The sequence below is a fragment of the Chiroxiphia lanceolata genome, chromosome 11 (assembly GCF_009829145.1).
Source record: "Chiroxiphia lanceolata isolate bChiLan1 chromosome 11, bChiLan1.pri, whole genome shotgun sequence".
Classification (NCBI taxonomy): domain Eukaryota; kingdom Metazoa; phylum Chordata; class Aves; order Passeriformes; family Pipridae; genus Chiroxiphia; species Chiroxiphia lanceolata.
Genome location: NC_045647.1, coordinates 7,054,736 through 7,075,009, shown reverse-complemented (window position 1 = coordinate 7,075,009; position 20,274 = coordinate 7,054,736). Strand labels below are relative to the sequence as shown.

The window sequence follows — 20,274 nt, the reverse complement described above, 5'->3', positions numbered from 1 at the left end:
AGCACGGGGTGAATGGTTCCAGCCCTCGGCTGCTGATGGCCACAGGAGGCACCTTGCAAGGAGTGGGAAAAAAGGCTGATTTTGTCTCCTCCCCTTAATGTATGTTTAAGCCTAAATTTGCAAAGTTCATTTGCTCAGGCTTAATTTTAAGAGGGTGAACAATCTCTATGCCATCAACGCATTTTCTGACTTTGGCCGTGAAGAGCTATCACATCAAAAGCTCATCCTTGTTTACAGCACATCAAAAGCCCATCCTCTCCTCGTTTAAAGTCATTACTTGCTGATGGGAGACTGACACTCTCAAGCACATGCCAGCCCGCTTTGGGTTTCTCTGCAAATAACAGTTGTATGGCCAAATAAACCTGAGCCAGCTCTGTGCATTTTGTCATAATCAGTAAATTAAAGTTTGATTATTTGTATTTTTTAGGGGTAACCAGGGATTAAAATAATCCCTATTAAATGTGGCTCAACGACAGTGAGGCTGTCATAAACTAAATCAAAGAGAAACACTGCAGAGGTTCCGATCAGCCCCCCCAAGGTTATAAAACATTATTCATGTAGAAAGCGGACAGTCCAGATAGCAGGGAAAGGCTATTATTCCTTTCAATACAGTGATAGATTTTGTATGAAATCTCATGTTCAAGACTGATTTAAATCTCACATAAAAACAGTGGGGCCAGGGTATAACAGCTATTGATAGCAAAAGCTGAAAAACAGGTCAGGCATTTGACAATATTTGTCTCTTGCGTCTCATTTCCCAAATTCTGAACTATTTTCCTGGCAGTTCAAATTAAGGACCATTTCAAGCACTTCTGCAACTGTTTTAGAAGAGTAATAACAATAATTAAAATAACCCCAAAGGCATTGCTTTGCAAAAGCATTCATTGTTTTCTTCTTTTTTTTTTAAAATCACCATCTGACACAGAGAAGAAATGAACTCTCCATGCCACAAACACTTGGAACATGCCTTGGGTAACTCTGCAATTCAAATCAGGCGAGGATGGCATAATTTCACCCCAAATGGCAAATGTCAAAGATTCAAGAATTGCATTGCAGCTTCGAGAACCACGCATTGTCCTTCTACTGAGGCTCATATTAAAGAAAAAACCCTTCTCTCTCCCAGTTTTCTCTTTTCCTTCATGACTCTGGTCTGAGTTTCACTTTGACATCAGCAAGGCTCTTTCTATCGACTTTCTTCTCCCTGGTGTGGGCACTGAGAACAGGTAATTAATGGTGATATACCAACAGAGCAGTAAAGGCTTTCCAATAAGTTCCCTATTCCTTCACATTGGTAAGACCAACTTTTTTCTAAACAACAACAAAAAACAACAATAAAAAAACCCCAAACCTCTTGACAGATTCCCTTTAAAGATAAGAAATCAAGAACAAGACAGTGCTGGGATGTTATTTTACATCCTGGCTTTCATGTCAATTAGGGATTTCATTGCTACTCCCTGCTCAGAGAATACTAATGCAATCTGTGCCTCCTCACTGTAAATAACACACAGACAGTACTTAAAAGCTGGGAAGAAGGGGCTATTTCTTTTTTTCACTGGGTACATCAGAACAAAATAAGAAGAGCTTGAAAGAAGAACTGCCTGGAGTCAGCCAAAGGGTGGAGCTCACACTGAGCATCTCTGGTGTTCTCCTATTAATGGTTACCTATGGGTGAGGAAACTTTCAGCCCATCCCCCTAGTAAAGCTCTTCTGGGGAAAAAAAGTATCTCCATAATATGTTAAAAATTTCCCCAGTGCAACTGGGGGAGCCCTGGAAAACTTAGGAAAACATCAGCATTCACCTCTCACCAAGGCAGGGTGGAAGCAGACAGAGGCCTCTCACCACTGGTTTGAAAAGTTGCAAAAATAAGGGAGAGGGGCAAAATTTGGTTGAAAGTTGGACTTGATGATCTTGAAGGTCTTTTCAAACCTTAATGATTCTATGATTCTATGAAAGGATGGGGCAGGAGCTCTGGCTTTTCAGGACTAATTGCACCACTGGGTAAGGACTAGCACTGCATGCTGTTTGGTGACCTACTTTGCTGACTGTAAATTTATTTGCTGAAGAAATTAATGGGCTCTGTAAAACCAAAAGTTCATTGCAAGCAATTTGCTGGAGCCCCCTCAGCCATTCCTACATTTCTTTTTCAGGCTGGGATGTTTCCATCAGGTACCACTGCATGGCCAGCTCGGCTTTGCCTCCTGCTGCTTCCCATCTCACCTTGGCTCCCAGGCAGCTGGGAAAGGGCACAGTCCCCTCTAGCCTCCTGTACTTGTGGCCAGGTTACAGAGGATTATAAACCCAGCTTCCCAGCAGTGCTGAGACTGGGGAAATGAAGCTAAACTTGAAGCCTGTGGGGAAGGAGAGATGAGAGGAAAGCAAACACTGCCTTAACCTGGAATTTTTCCTTGCTGTAGAGGAAAAGTTGCACAGCCTCTGCATGTGTGAGCTGCTTTTTCTCTCATCAAATTTGCTTTTTCTAAAGTCTTTCCTTTTTTCTTTTTTTTCTTTCTTTCTTTCTTCTTTTTATCGACACCATAAAGGTTCTGGAAGTGTCTGCAAACACCAAAGCTCTGAGTAGGAAGCTGGTGGCTCCTCTCCATCTTTTGTTACCAGAGCAGGAGGCCCTGCTTTCCTTCACACCGTGGCCTCTTTACACTGTCTTGACAGCAAAGGGACCTGGACCAATTTTATCCCTCTTCAAGACCTCTCTGGGCCATGCAGGAGCACTATAAAAGCCCCCTGACTGCCAAGGAACGCTGGGTCCCCGTTTGATTAATATTTTTCCTGCTCCCTGAAGTTGTGCACTGCAGGATTCCAGGTGGCCAGGATCAGGCTCTGATCATCTGCCTCCAAAGTCAGTGAGACCTTTGCTGTTCCAAGGGTGAAGGGTCGAGCCTGGGCTGCTCTGCCACTGGAGCCAGCAACAGTTTTGCAGGGAGGCTGATGCACCTGGGTGAGGGTGTCTTCTGCCCCCTGCACCCCCTGCATCCTGGAGGGCCCATGATGGGCAATCCCTTTCTCCCTGTGTGATGAGGACACCCTCTCCATAGTAGTGGTGGCCCCTCCTGTGTGACACAGGAGTCAGCTCTCCAGAGCTGCCTTTCCCATTTCCAAGGCTGGCAGGTTCTGCACCGCAGGGAAGAGCCTGGGACAGTGGGATAGGGATGGAAGAGAACTGGGGCAGGACTCTCACCCAGGTTTGGCTAAAAATGGAACAAAAGCAGAATGCAAAGAATAATTTTGGTACCCGGTCTGAACTCTCTCAGCCAAAACCTGTCGTGCACTTGAAGGCTGACACAGCACCCTCTCGGCAGTGCATGGGAGGGCTCCTCCTGCTCAGAGTCCCCTCATTCTCCTACCACCCCTCAGCCTCGGGCCCCCCCATTGCCCACAATGCAGGAGAGTTGTAGTCACTCCCTGAACACTGGAGCAGCAGCTTTATCCCCTGATCCAGCCTAAAGGGTTGTTTTTGCTGGGGACTGATCCTAGTCACTCAGAAAAGCACCGTGTCCCTTGGGAGACCCCATCTCAACACTGCTCATGGTTTGATGAAAGAGCATGGACTGGGAGCTCAGTGAAAGGAGAGGGGCATCAAAAGAAGATGGGGTGATGGTGCAGGAAAATTGGAATTACCACTGTTCCCTGATTCCTTCAAACCCACAAGCACAAAACTCAAGCTGCAGCAGCACGGCAGGGCTCTGCCTCCGGGAACAGACCCAAATCCGCCCTACCCAAAACCTGCTCAATATTTGCATAGGTCCCAGCCAAACACAGGGCAGCACGAAGCAATAAATTAACCCTACTGAGGTATTTCTCCTCTCCCCCTTCCAGCCAGCACGCATGAGCATTCCCTCTGCTCTTTTTTTGTTTTGGCAAGCCCTGCTTGCACCCCCCAACACCCCGACCCTCCAGCAGCAATCCCCGGCCTCCTCCACCCCGTCTCCAGCATCATCCCGCGCTTGAGAGCACAAGTGCCGTGACCCCGGGGATGGGTGAAGGGGGGTCCCCGCTTACCGGCTGCCATTCGCCGGCTGCCCAGCGGTGCGTGGGGCACTCGGGGAGGTGACAGTCCCGCTGTGGAGGGGGACGGCTGGCCGGGTCACACTCGGCATCCTCGGCTGCCTTCGGGGCGCCGCTGTGGCAGTGCACGGCGCGGCGCTGGACACCCCGGCCACAGGACACGGAGCACTGGAGGAAAGGACAGAAGGTGAGTGTCGGTGCCCACCACACCCGTCACGGTAAGTTCGTGGGGTTCGCCCTCTGCTCTGGGCTCGACAGCAGCGATGCTCTGTGAAACTTCCAGGTGAGGCTTTTCATTGCACAAAGGGGAAATTATTGCAGACAGGCTGAAATCCCTGCTCCGCTGAAGCCAGCGGGAATTTTTTGCCACTGGCTTCACTGGGGTCAGGACTTCCCCGGCCAGGATTTTTATTGCAAAATCCTCTGGAGACAGCGGCACTGCCAAACCATCACAACACGCCAGAGGCAGCTCAGGTACTCACTCAAAAAAGTAATAGTTCAAAATACATCAAATGCCACAAACAGAATGGACTTTAATAGAAAGCAAACTTGGATTGTATAGAAGAAAGTCTGTAGCAGTAGAGGGGGAAAGGTGTGATACAGCTGGGATTTCTTTCAGCAAGCATCTAAACATGCACACGCACACAAGGCAGGGAATAATGTTAGTTTGTGAAAATAAATGTCTTTTTGAAATTAACTGCATTTCATATTTCCTCTATTACACTGTGGAGTTTTTCTCAACTCCCAACTTCAAGGCACAGCAAGAAATTCCTGAATTACCCTGATTCTCAGACATCCTCAAATTATTATCTATACTACAATGCTTTTAACAGCTTATTTTTTCTTTCACGCAACATTTCTTAGTGTTGTGACTGCTCACTAAAATGTTTAGCAGTACTTAATATCCCTCTGATATGGATTCTTTCTGGCTTGAGCAGTATACTGTGTAGATTTGAAATAAAGAGAATTTGCATTTATAGAAGAAAGCATGTAAAAATCAAAGGTACGCATTTAAAACACAGTTGAATTAAAAGCTAATATAAGCAACCTTATTAATATATCAGGAACTAAGAAAACAAGTTCACAGCCTGTTATTGCAATACCAATAAAACCGAGCCTTCTTAAGGCAGGGAATTAATCGGTGCCTAATGGGGAAGCAATTCCCTCTTTTGCAGAGTGTTCCTCCATAATGCTGTTTGCTTTACTATCCTAATGCCCCATAAAGCCAAGAGGACCAAAGAAAAGCTGACTCTGAATATTCCTCTCGCTTCTGATATTTCTGAGAGGGTGGGAGTATCCTTGTGTAGCTTTTGGAAAGCAGCAGTGACAGGGATTTCTGTCACTGGTGATGCAAACGCTTCCCATATGCCGCGCTGGGATAACAGTGCTGTTTGTGCTATGCATTCCATAGGGGACACTAAACTGAATAATGGCCACAAACTTGGAGAAACGTATACACCAGGATGCCTACCACGCTCTAAAATGCCTTTTGGTTTGCATTTATCATCAAGCTAAAAAGCACATGGCCGGGTATGTTAGTATAGAGGAGCACAAGTGACACTGTGGCTCTTTTACTGTGGCCTGTGCTGTGTGTGACACCCGGGTTTGGAGAGAGGGAGGGTGCTCCCTGTGCTGTGCCAGAATCATTACCTGATGTTCTATCCGTGTTTTTAAACAAGGCTGGTTTTCAGCCTGTAACTGAAATACGTAAATACCAGAGAGCAGAATAAATATTGGTATTTTTGCTAAGTGAAAGGTAAATGGCCATAATTGATATCACTTAGGAGAAGCAAACACATTAAATCTGACATTTCAGTGCAGACACAGGCACATTTAAAACTTGGAGAAAAAGCGTTTTTCCTTCCCTTCTGATTATTACAGGTATATTAAAAATGCTTTGCTGCAGGGAGGTGAGTTCATAACAATCTAGAAAAGAATTTACCACCCTCTGAATATAAAACATCCAAAGAGAAAAAAAGATGGGAGCGGAGCATCAGCATAGCCAGTGTCCGACTGGGATTAATTTTTAACCCTTCCTGTATTTTTTAATCCTGATTTTCTGAATAATTCCTTTTCCCAAAAAGAAAAGAAAAAAAGACCCTAAAGGTATAACGCAACAGGCCCTGTGCATATATGGCAACACAAAGATGCATTTTTATGGGAAAACCTTGGCTTAGTTCTCGTGCAGACTTTTGCTGATTTACCGAGGAGAAAACGCAGCCAGCTCACAGCAGCTCAGCTTTGGGATTATCTTTCTGAGGCAATTAGACCTTCAGAAAGCTTTATATTTTTTGATAGTATCTAAGTGCAAACTGATCATGGCTCCTATTTGCAACAGTGGCACTGGTGACAGGGAAGGTGACACAGAGTTTCTTTGCCCATTTATACCCTGATTTCCTGGATATTCAGAGCGCCAAACCCCTGTCGGTTTCATGGTCTTAATGAGAAATTCAGCACCTAAATCCAGCTCGGGTCTAAGGCATTAAATCTTTGGCAAAGCCCTGCAATAGCCAGGGACCCACAGCCAGTGCTCCAAATCTCTGACAGACCCAACTCTTCATCTGTCACAGACAAAGAAACGCTGCCAGCACCAGTGAGGCTCAGAGATCCGTGTCACAGCATTTCATGTGGCTTTAAAAAGCCCAGTTTGATATTGTAGAATAAGTATTTCTATCCCTTCATTTTTTCCCCAAGCAAGATCCTGGCTGGCTGAGCACATCCAGCATCAGGGACTGGCCAAGGAGCTACTCCTGGAAATGCCTATTCTTAGCCTTATCATTACCATACAAATATTCCTTAATTGCCCAGTCATGAGAGATTACCTCAGGCCATAAATCACCTTCTCCTATTAACTTGAGTTTCTTTCTCCACTTGCATAAAATTAACTACCATCATGCAGTGGAATGCTGGGAATTTTAGAACACTTTTATCAATTAATATTAGTATATTTTAATGCAATCGACAGATCATCACATTATTATGTTTACAATTATTAGTTGTAAAAAACTGCTTTCAGGAGCAGTCATTTTAAATAAGGTGCAAATCAGATACGACAAGACTACCTAATTTCCTTTCATTTCAGTCCAGCTCTTGTATAAAATTAAGGTTTCAGTCCTGCAGGTAATAACGGCAATAATATTGACTTAATTTCCAATATGGAAGCAGCACTGTGGATTTCACAGGCTGGATGCTCCCAGCCATTCCTCAGGTAAAGAGCCCAGACCTCAGTAACTGAACCTCCATTCTGAATGAACACTTAGCACTTTATGCATTTAACAACAAATAACTCTTATCCTATGAATTCAAAGGTAAGCATGAGAAAAAAAAATAGGAGTCTGAAAACAATCAAGATCTTCAATGGGTTTATTGTCTTTTTTAGTAGTGTACATTAAACAACAGCACGGCTGTCCCAGTCCTAACATTTGCATGTGTGTCTGTAGCAATGTTAATGATTTGTCTTCCAGGGAACTTGCATATAGCAAGAACTGGTGTTTTCTACCTTAATTTGGAAGACAGAGTGCAAGGGAACACGATGTTTTACAAGTTAACAGTTCATTTAGTCTGGGATTTTCAATAATTCTGCTGATTAGCACACTAATGAGGTAGAGGGAAAAGCAAGGTTCAGAGATAAAAATGTGATGCAGCAGATTCAAGGTGATGACAAAGACATTATTTTCAGGAAAACAAGGACTCAAGGTATGCTTTCAGTAAGCAAGATGCTTAATAACTCTAAGCACTTTCTCATTTCCAGCAGACTCTGCTCTATACATCACTGTCTGACTTTTTAATGAGGAAAATCAAGTGATGAGTTTGTTAAGAAACAAAGGGAGTGAAAAGCAGTTTTAACAGCTCTGATTATTCTTTAAGCTTCCTCAGGAAGCTGATAATAAATGAGTTTCAGATTTCTCAAAACTAAGGAAGATTTTGCTTGAGATGTGATATTTACATAATGATATTAAAAACATGAATAAATAGTAGATTCTCTTTCATATTATATACTAATGATGTTTCTAGCAGAAACTTATAATATACAATAAGGAATTTACTTTCAGATAGACACCAAAAGCAAGTTTCCATGTTTTCAGCTGGTACAAATCAGTGCTACTCCACTGCTGTCCATGAAGCTACACTATTTTATGCCAGGATCTGGCCCAAAACTTTTATCCTTTAATAATTCAAGAGGACAGAAGTGATCAGAAGACCAAGTTCTAACCAATTTGAGGGAGGAAGAATATCAAAGGGTGCAAAAGGGTAAACAGTGTGTCTCACCTGTCCCCAATCTCCTGCTTTCCACTTCGGACATCTGCCCCCTCTGCATTTCTTTTGCACGTTGGGCTTAGCAAGGTGTTTGCAATACTCTTCTTCTACATGTCTCCCTTCCTTTGACAAACAGTACACACTGCGGTGCTTTTGGCCCCTTCCACAGGAGACAGAACACTGTAAATATAAAGTAACAACAGATCAGCTTTCACACAGGGCTGTCTACACAGTCATACAGGGGCCATGGTTATACAGGGCACGCACTTTCAACTGGACCAAAAAGCACTTTCCCAGGTCCCAGGCAGCCTACACAAAAGCTTGAGGTGGGTACAGAAGGGCAGCATTTAACCACTGGAAATGCTACCAATTACACTTAATGTTCCATGGTATTCTTGGTCAGAGCCCCCAAAAATGCCAATATCAAAACAAGAGAAAGCAGCTGACATTCAGCAGGGCTAACAGGCTGGATTCCTGGCATTGCTCCAGTGGTTTCAAAGGAGCAGAGTCATCTTACAGGGATCAAGGCAGGAGCCCTCAGTATCTACTTAGAAGAACTTGAAAGGAACCATTTCCATTTACCTTGGTACAAAGGGATGTCAAATGTTGGTAAATCAGGAGGCTAAAGTGTGATACTGCACCTTCACAGAGGGAAATAACTGCACAAAAGACAAGGCAGAAGAGAAAAGGGCAGACTTTCCATGTCCTTGGTACTAAAGCTTGTATTTGTTTTACCATTGTAGACTGACTTTTTTTTTACTTTTCACTAAATAGACCGAAACCAGGACATGCTCATCCTTAAGATTTATGCATCTTGAAAACAACTCAGAAGGTGGCAAGAAGGCAGAGCCTGGAGAATCAAAGCAAAAAGCAAACCAGCAGGTATGTTAGCTGTAAGCTTTGTAGTGAAGCAACTAATTTCAACCTCCCTCTGCAGGTTCACTGAACTTTTTCAAATGTGACCACTTCTGGCATGCAAACCCCAAGCAACTTCACTTTGATTTCAGATTAGTCTCCTCCAAAAGATTTAGGAATCAAAGGGGTCTGGAATCACGACAAGAATTTAATATGACAGTTTCGTGTAGAACAAGCCTCTTACTCAGCATGATGCACCCAGAGACTCAACTTCAATTTCTTCATTACATGCTATGTCATAAGCATACTGGTTTAATCCTCGAGTGCAAACACAGTTTTAACCATCTTTCCATAGAAAATGGTCTGTTTTCTTTTCAAAATGGAGAAAACACACAGAAATGAGGCTTCTACCTTCATTTTGGAGCCACTCCATCAGCATATTTCCCAAGAAATATATTACAGCTCAAGCTCTTCCCAGCCTGTGAATACATTTGAAACCTAAAAAATTTATATATGTAGCAGCTCTGGAAGGTCCACTAGAATAGAAATTGGCATATACAATGACACCTGTGAATATTTTATATTACAGCCCTACTTACAACTCATTCAGCCCACAAAGAACCAGTGAGAGCAGTAACTTGCTCCTAAATGGAAAAGGTCAGACCAGCGTGGAGAGAAATGGATATAACTCCTAAAATCAGACATTGCTGCTTAAAAGCTTGTACAAATGATGCCCTGAAAAAGGTTGTTTTCCTGCTGCCAGAGCATTACAGATTAAGGAAAGATGGCTGAGGTCCCTTGTGATCAGTAGGGTTTAAGAACCATTAAGGGTGCTCCTCTGAGAGGCAAGGATGGCTGACTCTGAGTTCTCCTGAGCCCAGATCCAATTTCAGGATAGGCCAAAAAATCCAACAAGCAACATTCAATCTTACACTGAGAAATAGAGGAAATGCTGTCTCTTGTAATAAAATAAAACTTCCATGAGTTACCCACATCCATAAACTTCTTTTTTTTCTTTAGTATCAACAGAAAAAAAGATCAAGATAATTTTATCTTATTTTTATAAGCCTTTAAATTTCATCTTAAGTTCATTTTTTCATTCTCTTCCCAGGCAATGAATGTCAGTAAGAAGGAAATGTCAAATCTTACTAAACCCAGTTGTAAATTTCTAATACTTTCATCCATTTACTGTCTTTGGTCTAAACACCAACACTGACACTTAGGAAAAAATTCAAGTGCTCCTCTGTAAGTGCTCTCCTTGCAGGTTGATACCATTTTACTGTGACAACCAATGCTAAAGAGTAAATTTACAGCCTTCATCAGGATTCTGTCTTGCCCCACATCCTGACCTGGTACAGCCCAGAGCATTCCTTAGGTTAAAGAATACATTGGATCCATTACTTATCCTAAAGGAAGACTAACCACATCGTGCAACAATGCAAGCACATCTCTGGGGATCTGAAGCTGGTTGATAAATATTTGATATCACAAATAATATGGTGCTAGTCATTTCCAAAATTATTATTCCCCATTTACAAAATGTTCAACTGTGGCGTGGAGCCTGATTCTGACATTTATCTTGTGATCCCATGATCAAACAACAAGTCTGCATGAACACCTCGGTGCACTCAGAGGTTGAGGCATAATTTGCCTAATTTTGTTAATACTTAAATGTAATTCCCAAGATGCTGGAATTAATCATTTCTATGTCTGCCTTTAATATAAATCAAAGTTAGGCAGCTGTGCATTTTCAGATCTAAACCACCCATTTGCTTTCATGCACATTTGAGTTATGATCTCATTTGCACTGACAGAAAAGAAAGGTTGGATAATCTAATGTAACAAGTATCAGAGACTAAAAATTCCTTTGCAAAGAGTCTACTTCATAACTGCCATCTAATTCGTCTCAGGTATTTTCAGCTTTTATCTGGCACGTAGATATGAAGCATATGTGGGCCACATGCAAAGAATAATTTAATAGTGGGCTTCATCTCAGTGCCATATGAGTCAGAGAAGTGCTACACCTAGCTACCACCATCAGTCTCATCTATTTGAGACCCTGGAGGAACTTTTCATTTCATTATCAGGACTCTTCATCGCTGCAAATGCTGCTGCTGCTTAAGGTACCCATCAATAGCAGTGCCACACTGCCACACAATAGCAGAGGTAAGCTTGGATCATGCTTTCCTTAAAACATTTGACTAGAACAGACAAAACCACTCCTCTCATATTTCTCTTTTTTTTTTCTTGATTCCTTTCCCTCACCCCCTATAGAAAATGCTTCCAAGTGCCGGGGACAGACAGGTGGAATACCAGCCTCATCCAAGGCTCTTTGCAGTCAACAGAAAAACTTCTACTGGTTTTAAGCACCTCTGATGCAGCTCTGAAGGTGTAGCCAGGTACTCTATTGATTTTTTTTTTTCAATAAGCAGCTTTCTAGAGTCAAGGATCACATGCACTTGGGTATACCCATGGTCACCCACCTCTTCCTCCACTCGTGTGGGAAAACATTGCTCTGAAAGGCTGTTTGCAGCCTGTGATTGAGGCACAACACCAAATAGCACCCCTGAGAGAACCTGGGAGGGCAGCCAGGCATGGAGGAGGGTGTGAAAACAACACACTGTGGTGTTTCTATTAAAAATCCACCAAAATGTTTGTGGCATGTAAAATAATAGGGAAATACTATTTCAAAAAATCAACTATAGCCATCACACTAAAACTCTACCAGACCTTCCTCTGGTTATCTTTATTATCTCCTAAACCCACCACAGTCACACCTGGTACTTTCTGCAGAGAACAAAAACAAAAGGACTTCCCTAAGAGCATTAGGATCAAAGCATTCAGCACAGATTTGAGGGGTTTATATTTATTGCACGGTTAGTGTTGTTAACATGCCAAGAACTAGAGACTGGCATGCTGCTGAGTTTTTCAAATAAGTATACTGCCTAGTTTAAATAAATGAAAGAAAATAGTTTAAATAAATATGACAAAAATATTTCCATATCAACTGTTTCCATAAAGGTCAGAACACGATGCTAAATGTCTCCTGCAATGCCTTGCTCTGCTCCAGCACACAGAAAAGCTTGTGTTTTTGTTTCCACAAAAAATTTGTTTTCTGTTTCAGAGTTCAGGAATGAGGACGCTTATTCTGTTTTACCAAGTACGTGCAAATTGCTTTAAAACAACCCTTGCTGCATTTCCTACTCTGATTGTTTGGAAGATGAGGGTACATCTTGTTCATTAAGACCTCTCTAAAATAGAAAGGCTGCTATTTGATTCACTGGGCTTGTAGCAGGAAAAAACCCCAGAGTATGTAGCCCAAAAGCTCTTAAAAATTTGTACAGAATTTCAGGCTGGTTGGGGCCAGTTTCTGAGCCTCTTGCCAGAGACCATGACCTGCTCTTCTGCACTGGGAGCTCATGCTGTGGCCGTGCTGCTGCCAGGCTGAGGGCTGGGAATGAGGTCAGTCCAGCACCAAAAGGACTCCACAGCCCTGGGCAAAAATGAGCAAACCTTGGTGAGAAGAAAGAGGCAGCACAGAGCAACCAAGAAGAAATGGAATGACTCTGCTTCTTGTAAGCTGTGCATTCAAGGGAAAATCAACACAGGGCAGAAAGGCATATCCCCAGCAAGAACCTGGGAACACTCTCCTCCAGAAGTAAAAAGTTTCAGAAAATGCTGTCAGACCACTTTTCAGGCCCACCTTGCATCAGCCGACGATTTGGGAGGTATTTGACATAATGAATGCAAGCTGTGGTGATCACCAAATGAATTCCCAAAGATAGGTATGCTCTGATAGCTCACCAACAGCAGGGCTGGGGGCTGGGAAGAATTAAGACCAAAAATGGCTTTATCAGATTCTGCCAGGAGCAACTTTTTGGAGGAAATTAAAATCAACCCTTGTAGATTTAGATTTCCCCACATTAACTATTATATGGAAAGTAAGCACTCATAAGTAAGCCATGGTTCATCCTTTCCAACAGTCTGAGACAAAACATGTGCTGGATGAGATAAAGCAGAAAAGCAGCAGCACCCTACGATGCTTTACACCCCCTTTCGATGAGGGAGTGCTCCTGGATGTCAGCAAACTTCACCAACTATGAGCAGAGCCCAACTATGCACCTTCATAGTTACCTTTCAGCATCATATTAGTCTATGTCAGCTCTTACTACAACTTACACTGCTCCTGTCAGATGCTGAAACCACTGCCCTGTGACTTCTGAAGTCTCTTGAGCACAAAGGACATCAACAGACACACCACCAAGGAAAGCCTGAACCTTTACTAGAAGTCTTAATATGCCTGAACCTATCTAGCAACAGAGGTATTGTGGCACCCAAACCAAATTAGCTTCACAACAGCAACGAATTTTAGCAGGTAACTCCCTTGGCTTCAGTGAGAGAAGCAACAAGCTGAAAGCAAGGGTGCAGCACTTGATACTTAGGAAATATTTATTGCTACTTTGAAGCCCTGTTCCTTCCACTGCTCTGTTTTAGCGTGGTCTCATGCCTGGCTGCATCAGCACAGTGAGAACTCCTTGTCTATGGGGTAGCAAGATGTGTGCAGGGCAGGAGTCATCCAACTTGGCTTTCCTTTCCTGACAAACTACAGAGCCACACCTCAACACACCCAAGAGCATATGGTCATGGTGATTTTAGCTGGTACGTGGCCAGAAAATACATGTGATTTTTGTATATTTAAAAGGGCAGGGGGGGCTCTACATTCAAAGGAGGGCAAATGAACCAGAGACCTGAGCAAAACACACTAAAGCACTGCATTGCAGTTTGAAGGAGGCTTTGGGAATGTTTAATCCATGCTGACTCCCCAGAGAAATGGGACCATTAAAAAAAAACAAAACAAAACATGAACATTAGGGATTTTGGAAGGTGTAGTCAGAGTATGTTTGTAAGCATTGTCCAGAACCCCTGTGGAAGTGTCTGGAGGAGCTGCATTACAGCCCTTGGTGTGCACAAGAGCAGGATTTGCCCCGTTGTCCCTGAGGATCACTCCTTGCCCTGGGCACGGGCGAGCGAGAACATCCACGCTGGCCTGCCCTGTCCCTCCAGTGCACTCAGGGTCTCCATCCTCCACAGCTCTGTTCCTGGCTCTGAGCAAGTGATTATTTGCAAAAGGGAGAAATAACACAGTCCACTAAATCTTCACCTTCCCACTGCCAAGCTCAGCGGCAGGGACCGGTGAGTGACCTTGGATGATGTCTCTTAACACGTTAAAAAAATAACAAAACAAAACAGGAAAAAAAAGGAAAATTTCTCAAAGAAAACGGTCCAACTTGATGTGTTGCTGCAGCAGAGGGAAGAGGCTGGTGTGTCTGGAGCCCATTCCTCCAGCACAGATTGCCCAGCAGAAAGGATGCTCTTGGTCTCTTTAACTTCTGCAAGATTTAAAGCCCTGAGCGCCGACGTCAATACCATAATTTCCCCGGGCTTGGAAACCTCACAAGATATATGGGGAAAAAAGAGGTAACTACAGCAGGAGAAGCCATGCATCCTCCTCTCCTGCAGCATCCACCTAGTAAGCAGCACCTTCTCCCCCCACCCTTTCCCCTGCCCTGTTGCTACACCATATACAAAGACTTCACCATGTATAGAAATCAGCAGGGCTGTGAGCACACAGAGCTGCCCTAAAAGCTGCATCCCTGCCCTGCTCCACACTATTTACCTCAGACAACAAAAAAGCAAAAGCTCCCTTACAGCCACTGCAGGTCTCTCCAGGGGGGGAGGTGTTACATGGCATTTCCTCAAATTAGGAGATGTGTGAGCTACCCAAGGACACCAGTATAATGGGAAGTGGAAGGCACTGATGAAGCCTATTTTCCATGCTGTGGCACTTCTAGGACAGTACCAATTGAAGCAGCAAGGCGCCTCGGCTAACTGACACTTCATATTTTTAGTGAACAGTTGTATTATAATGCCATTTAGATGTTCCATTCAAGAATAGAATTTCTCCATGTTGGATGGAGTGAAACACAAAGTAAAGAGCTCTCCAAGAATCGTTAGCTCTATTTCACAGGTGTGCATCACACCGGGGGGCTGTAGGAGCATTGGGCTGCTGCTTACTTCCCAGTTTTATAAAGAAAAAGCTTGGCTTAATGCAGTAGGGATACTGTCAGCCTGCACATGGTCTTGGGCATCAGACAGATTTTCATCCATGCTGCTGGCTCACTCACCTCCCCTGTGAGCTAGTAAAATTAAAACATGAATAGAAAATTAAGTGCCTTCAGAACAGGACTGACTAAAACATTTTCCCTTAATAACTGCACAAATCAGTCACAAGGAAAGTTAGAAACATAGTAAGTCTCTTTGTGCTTGGTGTCCCTCATCATTACACATCCTTGTTTCTAAATCCCTAGCATCTGAGCAACAGCAATTATTGCAGTGAGGGGTATACAGCGTGACTGAAAAATGAGCAGCACTGCACACAGATTTCTCAATGCCCAGCTCAGGGATCTGCCTGAAGATGCTCAGCTTCACAGTTCATCCTTGAAAGTGTGTTACTGTTCCAAAGTGTCCCCTGCAGCCTAACACACACTGCGATTCCTGCACTCAGAGCCAGTGCTTTGGGAGACAAATGTTCCCAGCAATTGCCATTTTAAGTATTGCTTTATTTCTCCTGGGTGTGAGCATGTGCAGAGGTGCAGGTATAGGAGGTCTGCAGGCCTTATGGAGCCAGAACCACAGATGGGCCACCCATGACATAGAGACTGAAACCAGGCATTGCTGAACAGCAGCTCCACCACTTTGAGTTCAAGCCAGCCATGCACAGCCTAGAAAATGACCATTTAGCTGAGAAAACATGTAAGAGGAGGTGTAAAAAGGCACAGAGGCACACCAAGTGCAGCCAAACAGCCACTGCACTTCTTTGGGAGGAGAGAAGCATTTTACAGCGTTAGGACAGAAGCACAGTTTGGACAGAAGTATGGTAAGAAACATCAGTGAATACTAATGGAGTTACCTGCTCTGAGTGGGAAGGTGCACTGAGGAACTTAGGCAAAAGATGCACCATCTGGGGGCAGAGGGAGGAGATTTTGAAGAAAATAACCTTCCTGAGTCTAATCACTGGCCCAGCACGTCTGTCCTGGCAGTAGCAACAGGAGAGGCTAACAAAGCAGAGCAGATGAGATTCTCTGCAGCTCATTTCCCAGCATTTAGTCAGTGGATTAAGGAGGTTAGAGAGGACACCGCTGCCCAGTGCTTTTACTTCTCCATCAGACTAAAAGACCCTCGATTTAATCACCAGGTCAGATGATGAGGGGTGCAAGGGCCAATAGGGGCTTTCAAGGGAGGAGTTTGGATTGCAACAGCTGAGCTTTCAAGTTGCAGGAAATCAGTCCTTGGAAGGGTGGATCCAGAAAAATCACTACAGGGCTGGCTCAGTGTTAAGCACACAGTGTCCCAGGGTGGTCCCTCACCTGCAGGTTAGCAGACAGTTGTTTTCCTGCTCATGGAGCATCAACACTCGCAAACAGGAGACAGAGAACTGATAGAAAAAGTACACCTATATAGTTCTCCTTTTTTAAGGAGAAAGAGAAGTATCAATGAAAGATGGTGATGGCAGACAAAAAGTAAAAATGGAAAGGAAAATAAAAATGGGAGATTTTAGGGCAGCAAGAAAGGAATAAAGGGATGTTCCCCTACCAGGCAGCTGGGTACCACTGGCTTCACCCACCTGTGATTGGCTTGGAGCCATCAGCTGTGGGCCTGAGCCTTAACAGGAACAGCAGGCACTGAGCTGAGGAAAGAGATGCATTAGCCTCAGAGGAGCAACAGGCACACACTTCACACAAAAACCCCAACTGCATTTACCCTCTGGGACAAGCTCTGAGAAGGGCACAAGGCAGCAAATTGGTGAATTCCCAGTTATGGCCCAGGGATGTGCAGTTTTGGAGGTTGGCTGAAGCTGGGCACTGGTGGTGGGATGCTCTGGATGAGTGTCACACTGCAGGGAGTACAGGAAAGGGTCTGGTTTGCTTTTATAAACAAAAACAGAGAGGGCTGCGCTTTCAAAGGCCTATTTTTGACTAGGGAACCAAAGCAGACAACTTCTTGCCTTTCATCAGCACAGTGAACCGGCAGTCCCTGGAGTCAGTCGGTCTGCGAGATCCTAGAGGGAGGCAGCCAGGAACCCAAGAGGGACAACAGCCTTGGTGGGCCAGCCTAAGCACACAGTAAACAGCTCTGAGACAGAGACAGCTTCAGACAGATGTCTGGGGATATCCATGGGCTACCAACCTCTCATTTTGGTCAGGATCAGCTTTATTAAATCTGTTTCTACTTGCTTTCTGAAGGCATGCAAGTCACCCACTGCATTCCTCTGCCTGGGTTATGGGTGCTGGGGCTATATGTGCAGCTGTCCTCTGCTGCAGCAACATTTGTCCTTCCCTCACAGGCTCCCAGGGTAGGACTGTTTTTATTAGTTTTCTGATAATACCTGGCACTACAGAGAAATACAGACTTGCTGCTGCAGTCTTGGAGCCCAAACCTTCATCGTATGAATGAAGGACAGAAAAAGCAATATGAATCACTGAGTGACTGAAGAGTTTAGTGTGCCTATCACTTCATTTTCAAGGATGGCTTTGTTATTGCAAAACATGTGTAAAGAATCACACAGCAGCTTAGTAGTGCTGCTGTCACAGCAAATTCATTTTCTGCAGAACAGAGGAAGACAACAGCAGAGTTATATACACTTGCAACCAAATCTGTCCCTGGTTATCACTTCTGTCTTAGCAAGAGCTGACATCCTGCCTGCTAAGAACATTATCAGAATAATGACACGGAGAATATTGCTGTTAAACAGCCTATTTTCAGCCAGCTGCATGGGGAAGGCATTTCGTAAACAACATGCTGGGGCTTTGACAGAATTAAATACAAATAACCTGAAGTTTCCACTGACACCAATGTTAAGATTAAAATTCCTGAGCGCCAGCTGCCTGAAACAGATGTTGGCCAGGCAGTTCTCCCACTTCCCACCCAGCTCAGAGATCCTTTGCTGCTACCATGTCTCTGAGTGCAGCCAAAGAGCCCTGCAAAGCCATCAACGCCACCAGCTTCCTGCCAAGGGGATACAGCAATGCTGTCCTAGCCCAAACCTGAATTCACATCCACAATAGAGTTTGGAGCTTAGCCAGCTAATATTCTAATTATTTTACACTAGGCTTCCAATTCTTCATTAGAGCAAAAGGCCCTGAAAGACTATGATACCAGCACCTCTGCCTGTGGGAGAAGCTGGGAAGGACACACTGCTGTTCTGCAGGCAGTCAGAGCTACACAACCATCACATCAGCAGTTCAAACTTTAGATACCCAAGAGTGACAACTACTTGAAAAATCAGACTACTTTTAAAATTATAATACTTTTTAGGAAAAAAAACAATCTAAAACCCCACCCACCTGTTTTACACAGTTCAAAGTCAAATGATCACTGTCCCAGTACGTTGAAGCCCAAATGAGTCACCCAACTGAATCAGGGTGCTGTGAGATATAATTGTTTTACCTTTTCTGTGCCCATTTCCTAACTCAGAAAGAATGAGAAACCCACACCAAGTTAATTCAGCATTATTCATAAATTGTATCAGGATACAGTTGGATATTAAGGTAAACTTAGAATTTCAGAGATTACTGCAAGGAACAAATCTGCTCCAAGAGAAGAGTTTTAAGTGAGGTTATGGGTATATTGTACATATGTGATATATATATACGAGTATATATGTTAAAAACCAGACTTGGGTTTTAAGTGAAGCGATGGGCAATTCTCTCTGTGAACATCTCCCTCATTCTGGAGAACATGACAAGACTTCCTCTCGATGTTCGAGAGCGTGTATGGAGATCTGCGTTCATACCATAAGGCATTCAGAGGAGAAAAAACACTCTCTATTCTGATGACAATCTGTGCATGTTTTCTAAAGCATGGTTTTAATAAAAAGGTCAGTTCTATCACATGGTGTACAATTCTGTAGTGTGTAAATACATGTTCTTAAATAAGCAAGGAAATAAAAGTGTCACCTCCTCTTAGTCCTCTTTGAACATACATTATAATGACATGACATCTCACCAGTCTCCTTTTATAAAATTATCGTTTAAACACACAATCTGTTTATCTATTTAATTATCTCTTCCAAACCTGGATTTAACCAGCCAGATAAAAATTACTTGTTTACTGTATAAAATCCCAGTGGAATTCTGCCCAAGGACTGTGGGTTGGACTCTTCAGACTCTCTCTGCTTTAATTTGTATGTATTTTATAGTACTAATTTCACTGAAACTTGAGTAAAGCTAAGCCAGTCAGATGCTTGTGAGAAATTAGTTATCCAAACTTCGTAATTCATACGATTTTAACTGTGTTTAATTGTTGAAAATAACAATTTCTGTTGGAGAACAAAGCAAGTAAAAGAAAAGCCAGTAAAAAATGGAACGTTGCAGTACCATTTCAGAAAATTTAGCAAAAGTTACCAAAACTAAGTATACGATCTTAATTTAGCAAAAGACTCAAGAAATCATTATACAAATTCATTGTTCATTACATTCTACTTGTCTTTAATTTTCACTGTTCAACATTAACATTAGACATCGTAAAGGTATGCAACATTTATATAAAATTAAATAACAATATTGGAAAAATAAATACACTTTTACATAAATACATAAATCCATACTGCTGAAAAGTTTCAGCTAATACTATACTCTTGTTTCAAAAGTGACCAAGAAAATATGGTAGTGACACTCCATCTCAACAGATGAAGTATGTACAGCTACAGGATGATGTTTGCAACCAATGGCAGAGCTAAAGCAAATCCAGGTGACACCACACTAAAGGAAAAAAGTTTGGCCGTTACTACCTACAGTAGTAGCACGAGGTAGACATACACATGGAGTGTTCTGCTGGAAAGACATGAAGACCTGTGGACCCCATAGATGCTTCTCAGTCTTCAGACAGCTCTGGGGTCCCCTAGGTCAGAGCCCAAGGACACCTCGGTAAATAAGACTGGAAAATCAAGTCACCTTGAGGCAGCAATCGGGGCTCAGCCCTGCAGCACCTTCCCGTGTGGAGGCCAAGGGCTGTGAGCCCTGTGGGCAGCTGGGAAGAGGTACCACAGGCAGGACAGGATGTCCTTGCCCTCCACCTGTCTG

At 43.4% G+C, this 20,274-nt stretch overlaps 1 protein-coding gene across 7 annotated transcripts in view; it reads right to left on the bottom strand.

Moving 5' to 3' along the window:
- Positions 1–20,274, bottom strand: part of ADAMTS9 (ADAM metallopeptidase with thrombospondin type 1 motif 9) — an 83,291-nt gene that overhangs the window by 14,917 nt on the left and 48,100 nt on the right. For 6 of the 7 annotated variants that reach the window (XR_004359059.1, XM_032699149.1, XM_032699150.1 and 3 more), the window contains 2 exons: positions 8,291–8,458; positions 4,016–4,189 (listed from right to left, as the gene is read on the bottom strand). Coding sequence is in view for 6 of the 7 variants with exons in the window: in XM_032699149.1 (XP_032555040.1) it covers positions 4,016–4,189; positions 8,291–8,458 (342 nt within the window). In the remaining variant the exon portion in view is untranslated. The remainder of the gene's footprint in view (positions 1–4,015; positions 4,190–8,290; positions 8,459–20,274) is intronic. The other variant, XM_032699152.1, reaches the window with a different exon arrangement.